At 32.0% G+C, this 7,372-nt stretch overlaps 1 protein-coding gene across 1 annotated transcript; it reads right to left on the bottom strand.

Annotated features, from left to right (window-relative positions):
- Positions 1–1,002: 1,002 nt before the first annotated feature.
- LOC136220088 (galactokinase) lies at positions 1,003–6,712 on the bottom strand. Its single transcript, XM_066007780.1, has 13 exons — positions 6,426–6,712; positions 5,933–6,117; positions 5,771–5,817; positions 5,591–5,685; positions 4,796–4,878; positions 4,095–4,163; positions 3,613–3,798; positions 3,282–3,416; positions 2,917–3,051; positions 2,682–2,752; positions 2,456–2,533; positions 2,207–2,348; positions 1,003–1,315 (listed from the first exon to the last, which is right to left on the bottom strand). The coding sequence occupies exons 1-13, from the start codon at positions 6,586–6,588 to the stop codon at positions 1,205–1,207; spliced, it is 1,500 nt and encodes a 499-aa protein (XP_065863852.1). The 5' UTR covers positions 6,589–6,712; the 3' UTR covers positions 1,003–1,204.
- Between the last annotated feature and the right edge of the window lie 660 nt (positions 6,713–7,372).

Raw genomic sequence — 7,372 nt, 5'->3', positions numbered from 1 at the left:
ACTCGTAACTAATATGTCATCCACATAAATGACTAGAAAAATTGAACCATAACTTGCATCTTCCTTAATGAAGAAACAATGATCATGAATTGATTTTCTAAAACCAAAAATAGCGAATTTGCTAGATATCTCATTATGCCACTGTCTACCAACTTGCTTTAGTCCATATAAAGACTTGATTAATTTGCAAACTTTTCGTGTAGGAAATTTATCATATCCAGCAAGTCATCTTCGAATGAACCATTCAAGTAAGCATCATTCACACCTCGTTGATGAATGGGCTACTGCTTTGTTGAAGCAATAGCTAATAGTGCTCTAACAACCACCATGGTTGGGGCGGATGCGCCATCCGTTCCCACCATGGGTTGGACGGATGCCGCATCCGTTTAGGCCAAATTTTGAAATTTGCAAAATCGTAAAAATTTTAATAATGAGAAAAATACAAAATTCTTCAATTTTTTGTGACGAAAAATGCAAAATCGTCATGAAAAATATATATTGTTTTTATGATAAAAAAAATGTAAATTTTAATATTTCCAATTCGATCCATTTTCGAGATTCAGAATCAATTATTTTTATAATTTCAATTATTGTTCTTCGCGTTTATAATTTTGAAAAGACAATTCAGTTTTTTTATCAAAATTATGAAAAGGACAACAAAGTCCAAATGAAGGCGGTGATAAGTAATTTAGAAATGGTATTTACAATTCATCGTATGCATCACTTTATACTCAGATGAGTATGTTTGAAGATCTCGGGCTAGAGATTTATTAGCCTATTAGGCCTTTTTCTCTTTTTTCTTTTTTTTTTTTTTGGATGGAACCTATTAGGCCTTTTTCAAATGTATCATATGGTCCATCAAGATAACATGTATAGCATATATGATATGATTCACCAATAATTTTATGGACCCTACAACCATACAATTATCAACCTCTTTTCCAAAATCAATGCATAATTCCCATTCCCCAAAAACTACAATATCTTTGACAGTTTTAAACATAAAATAAATAAAGGCTAAAAAGCATAAATTATATTAACAATCATTATTGAATTTTTCCAAATACAGCTAATCAAATTTTGTACGAAGATTCCTGTTAGTCCAAGTAATTTATTTTACCTAAATAATTAAAAATTCTAAAGTTTTTTTTTGAATTTGAATAAATGATGGGTTAAATAAAAAACACAGACCTAGTTAGAGATGTTAAAACTTGAAAATGGCAGCCCCACTCGACGGCTTTGAAGCAAAAACATAAAGTCCGAGATCACTCTTGTTGATTAAGCCCTTGTCAATCCTTGATTGAAAGAAATTTTCCTGATAATACAAAAAATATTAGTTCTGGACTCTAGATACAACAATGGTAAGACACACCCATGACCGTTAAACTATAGCACTACTAACGTTACGGCTCCTAAATTTCATTTCTTGATTAAAAAAAATCAAACATTAAAGTCGAATCAACAAGAAATGTGTAAAAAAATTTAGAAATAAGGTGTAAAAATGTCTCTATCGTTGACAACCAAGAACAATTTTACCCTTAACATTCGGAACGATACAACTTTAACATTCGCGGCCTGAAGTAATTTTACCTCTAATGTTGACAAGTTGGGTCAATTTCAGACATCTTTAAAAGAAAAATATTATGTTCTTTTATTCTATATCAGTTGGTACTAAAAAAAACTTATGTTCTTTGTAATTTTGTAATAGAATTAAATGCGATGAAATATTTGGATTTTTAAAAAAAAATCGAGAAAATATTATAATTTTTTTTCTACTTCTATACATATGTTTGTGATGTTTTATTGATGATCCATAAAATGATGCATATATGCAGTGGAAATTACAATTCACGACTGAGAAGATAATTTGATGAATTATTTCTCAAATTAACTCAATTTGTCAACATTGGGTAAAACTGTTTTTGACTATCAATATTAAGGTTAAAATTGCACTTTATCCCAAAAGTTTAACGAAATGATGATTTGAACAAGTTTGACTACATTATTGACTTTTTTATCCATGTCACAAAAAATTATGGTAATGTCAACTTTATCCTCATCATTCCGTTAATTTTTTAATAGATTTCGTTGATTTGGGCTTTAATGTTATAGTAATTAAGTTTAAGGCCATAATGTTAGTAGCATTATAATTCAGGGGCCATAAATGTAATTTACTCTCACAAAGAAAAATGATTTGTTAAACTACCTTCAAGTTAAGGATGAATTGTGGAACAATAGGCTCTTTCACCAAAGCTACTGCACAGCCACCCCATCCAGCGCCAGTAAGCCTCGCGCCTAATGCACCATGTTCCCGGCAAATTTTTACGAGTTCTTCCAACTCCGGGCAGCTGTTACCACCAAGGAAAGAGAGATACAAAAACACAACTTAGGGCTTATGGAAATATAAAAACTTTTATAGAATGATTATAACTTAGTAATGTATGACATTTTGTACCTGCACTCATATAGAACACTACAACTGTGGTGGCTCTCATTCATAAGGTCACCCAATCTCTTTAACTTGTCCTCATCACTGACAAATAGTTCTTCAAGAGTCAATTCTAACATTCTTAATATCCTAAAAGTTAACCGTATGTAATAACTTTTTAAGATTATAGTTTTTCTAATAAAACACAGTTCTAATAAATTGAAGCTTTACTAGAAAATTAGTGAATGAACACCTTGAATCTGATGATACAGCGTCCTTGAAAGCATGTACCCGCTTAGCTTCTGAGTAAACATGAGCAGCCCTCTGAATCAAGAATGCAAGACAAATAAAAAAAATGATCTTCAGATAAATAAAGACAACTTACTTATAATGTGTAAAACCAGAAAGTAGACTAATGCATATCATGTGTTCTTATATTTGGATGCAAAACTTGAATGGTAATTCAAACTAAACATATACCACAGTACCTGATGTAACTTGAAACGGTCTGCTGCTTTTAGCACATCCAGCGAACTTGGCGAATTGCTGAAAACTGATGTTAGGTTTTCCCCAGTGATTTGTTCAATCTCTTCGGCCAAATAAGGTTCTTCTTTCAGCAATTCCTATAGAATAGAGAGAGGAGTGATAGTTTATTAGTAATAGAGGTATTAATGTATATAAATATCAAGGGTAGAATAATAATTAGAGATTGTAATTATTAGTATAAATACATTGCAATATCATTATAATCAATAAGAGTGTTTATTATAATTTCACATTTGTGTCTCATTCCTCAAGAGGACTATAACCAATAAATTCTATTAGACGTTAACAAGCAGGCATCTGAAAATACCTTAACAGTAATAACAGGGTCAGAAGAACCATGACTACCAGCAAACGATACACATAACCCCTCGACGTCTGATAGAGTTTTCACATTTTCTATTGCTTCTTGTGGCTTCATTCCGAGTTTGATTCCAAGTACAATCTGAAGAGATATCCAAAAAGACAGCACAAGTATTAATATACCTCAAACGTATAATAAGGAAAGAATTATAAAGACTAAAATTGTGGCTTTAGGGGGGAAAAAAGGAGGTTTCAATAAGGGAGATATTCCAATCAAATGGAAAACAGAACTTTGACTAACCCGGCAAATAAACATACATAGGAAAAAGAATGCTTACAGCAGCTAGTCGACATTCAACAACTCTGTTATTGTAATTAGTCGCAGCAGTGACTGCCTTCTGAGACTCTGCCAAAGAATGTGCTATTACAAAAGTTCCACCAGCTGGAAGTTGCACATCAGTTGCACGAATAGGGTTAAAATCAATGAGCTCAGCAAATCCAGTTTGGGCCATGATTGAGATTGCCTGCCAAGGGAAATAATCTAAGTATTTTCTCTATGCAACAAGAACGTTCATGTGACATGCCTCTGTTTCAATGATAGTTTTAAATTAAAATTATATCATCTAATAAAATGCAGAAGAGATAACAGAAGTTCAGACAACAGAATCAAAGAGATACAAGCATATCTAAATGTGTCAGTATTTCAATTAAAGGGTGATTAGATTTTTTTTTTTAAATGTAATAACAAAGGAAAGGAAGAACAGCTGTTAGGCTTTGTTACAACAGAAGTACACGAAGAGTCACTAGCTTAAAATATAACCTGGTCCATTCCTCCAGACTGCGTTCCAATGTGTCTTTCGCACTCACACGTGAGTTGTGCAACTTCTTTCTGTTAAAGATGAAGAAAGTAAGAATCATTCAGGGCATGAGAAAGAAAAACAACAGAAATGAAATAAAACTAAATAAAGGGATACATGAATAAAGGGACACGACTTGATTTTCACGGTTTTATATGATGGTTCATGTTAGCTGACCCCGAATCATTTCGGGACTAAGGCTTTGTTGTTGTTGTTGTTGTTGTAAAGGGATACATGAATAACAAAGTCTACTTTTAGCTCATTCTAAAACTTGTAGAAATTATTCACCATCTGGAGATGCAGCATATAGATACTACCAGTCTTGCACTACATGTTAGAAATCACATATATTATTTCAACATTAAACAGTTCTCAAACCAATACAATCCCTATTTAATTCACAAAAGATATCATGTAGTGAGTATAACTGTATAATTACATTCAAATCAATCTTCTTCATTACCAATCGGGTCAGGTATGTTTTGCATAACGATTTTAGATTGGACTTTGCAGTATTTATAGTAGATAATGCCATAGAACTGTGCAAAATAACAATTTCTCCACTATGCTTTTATGCTTAGTGACAAAAGAAACATTTTAGAATGGATTAAGCGTGAAACTAAATTGTATGCTAGTACGTTATAAGAGAGTGAGAAAGGCATACCTTGGGAAAGTTCACATCAAAAGCTGCCATAATAGCAATTGTAGAAGAACAGACAAATGCTGCAGAGCTTGAAAGACCAGAACCTAGACAAGTGAAAACAATTTAGTCATATGTATGAAAAGAAACATCACAAATACATTATATCTTTTATATACCATAATACCATAGATTACTCTACATATTTGGCACATTAACCATGATCATGATGAATTTCTGTAGTCATCATTTATTATAATTTTACAAAATTATTTAGTAATTGAAGTCTGCAAACTTAAATTTATATATATTCCTGTATACTAAACCAACTAACCTTGTTTTAAAAAAAAATAATAATAATAACCTGGATTAACAACAACTGTCTCTGTTTTTCTTATCTTTGAACTTCTCTACTTATGATAATTTTAGCTAATAATTATGTGGGGAATCAATCATTTTATTACGCTTCATAAGATTCAGACCTAAGACACAACTGAATCTGTTTCCTAGTGTCAGTCTCTTCACAGCTTATCCCCACAACTCACCAATTGCCATGATTAAAGGTCACTAAGATTTAGTTGGAATGAGAGAGTATATATATAAACAGCTAAACACACAGAAAATATATCACAATGTTACAATGTCTTCACATAATTGGCAGAAATAAAGGGGTATTGAGTAATTCAATGGTTTACATGCTATTTCATAAATGCAAAAGATTTTGCAACAGTAATAAAAACACAAAACTTAACATTGAAGTAAAGATCATTAAACAAAACTGTTTTTGAAAATACAGAGCTAATTAAATTGTTAGCACACCTGTGGGGACAATTCCATCAACAAGAACATCAAGTCCAACTGGTTCACCAACATCCAGTCCTTTTAATTTAGCATATTCAAAATAACCTTTGTACCTGGAAATCACAGAAGCCCAAAATTTACCACACCAATCTCAATCTCAACCGCAGTTAAATACTAATTATAGATTTCGAATCTCACCCACAGATGAAATAATGACCCCATCTATGATTTTTCAAGTCAATTACCTGCATGATAAAAATTTCCATTTAAAAATCAGTTCGGCAATTACAATAATTAAGCAGAACAAAATAAGCACAAGCAAGATTCAGAACAAAAAAAAAAAAAAAAAAAAAAAAAAACCTGAGTAGGATCAGCAGGATAAGTACACAGACTGTACTTATCATCAACATTAGCGACTCGAAGGACCTTATCAGCCTCTGCAGCATCATGCTTGCGTATTGCTACAATGGTGTCTTGCCGGATTGCCATAGGCAAAACAGAGTAACCTTCATAGTCAATGTGTTCTCCGATCAAATTCACTCTTCCTGCACTCACACACACACACAACAACAACAAAATCAAACACCGACAATTATTGAAACTTCAGTTTTCCTCAAAACATAAAAGAATTTAGCAATTGAATTCAATTTAGACTTCATTCTATCAAATCATCAAATTCACTCTCCCTGCTCCTCATACACACACAACAACAACAACAACAAAAAAATCAAACACCGACAATTATCGAAACTTCAGTTCTCCTCAAACATAAAAGAATTTAGCAATTGAATTCAATTTAGACTTCATTCGATCAAATCTAACTTCGCAGAGAGAGAAATAAAGCGATATTCACCTGGAGAGCGAGCAAAAACATGAGGCGGATGTCCAAAAAAATCGATGAATTTAGACTTCATTCTATCGAATCTAAGCTGAGCTTCTTCGAGAGAAGAGGCGTCACCGTAGACTGGCTCTAAGGATGAGTGAATTGGAACGGGAAGTTCTTCGTGTCTGGCCATAGTTGATTTGATTCCGATTAGTTCACCGATCGATGAGACGGCAAACGAAAAGCGAAGAACAGGGGAGAGAGTAAAACGTGAAGAATGAATGAACTTTGCAGCTTTTTGATCTGTTTTTCGGGGGTTTTTAAATATATATTTTTCAGAATGTGACTTGGAAAAGGATTAATTAAAAGATAATTCTGATTTTAATTATTTAAAGATATGGATAAAGGAGTGACTTTTGTACTCGTGAAAGCTGCTTCTATATTATTGGCTAATCATTCGGGGAAAAAAGTAAGCTAAAGCTGTGTTTGTTACTTCGGAACAATTTAAAAGAATTTACTAGCGTTTCAGATGAAAATAGTAGTAGTATTTTGTAATTTTTTTAAAAATTTGTAAAAATATTAACATTATTAATTTTAGTAAATTTTAAATATTATTATAAAACAAAGATATTTTGTTCTTTCTTCTTCCATACTAAGCACATAAATTGATTCTTAAAAAAATCCTATCGTTTCTGTGATTTAATAATAGAATTAGAGTTAATATTTTTTAATCCGATGAAATTTTTGAAATTTTTTTATCTAACTCGTATAAAATACAATATACTTTTTAATTTTTATTTTATTTTTTTCACGTCTAATCATATATTTATGATATGTTACTATAAAAAGAAAAGTACAAAAATAAACCTTGTGCTCGAAATCGAGAATCCGCCACGATTTTTTCCGATTAGTCCTTTTAGACTTTTTTTTTTTTTGCCTTTAGGTGATTTTAGACGTCTGGGCTCCACCTAGGCTGC

This window comes from Euphorbia lathyris, chromosome 2 (genome assembly GCF_963576675.1).
Source record: "Euphorbia lathyris chromosome 2, ddEupLath1.1, whole genome shotgun sequence".
Lineage (NCBI taxonomy): Eukaryota > Viridiplantae > Streptophyta > Magnoliopsida > Malpighiales > Euphorbiaceae > Euphorbia > Euphorbia lathyris.
This window is presented reverse-complemented; position numbering and strand designations above follow the sequence as displayed.

Coding starts and splice junctions, on each gene's coding strand:
- LOC136220088 (XM_066007780.1), bottom strand. CDS start 6,588: ATGGCCAGACACGAAGAACTTCCCGTTCCAATTCACTCATCCTTAGAG. Junction 3,417..3,612: donor TTGAATGTCGACTAGCTGCT/GTAAGCATTCTT, acceptor ATATCTCTTCAG/ATTGTACTTGGAATCAAACT. Junction 3,052..3,281: donor ACCCTGTTATTACTGTTAAG/GTATTTTCAGAT, acceptor TCTATTCTATAG/GAATTGCTGAAAGAAGAACC.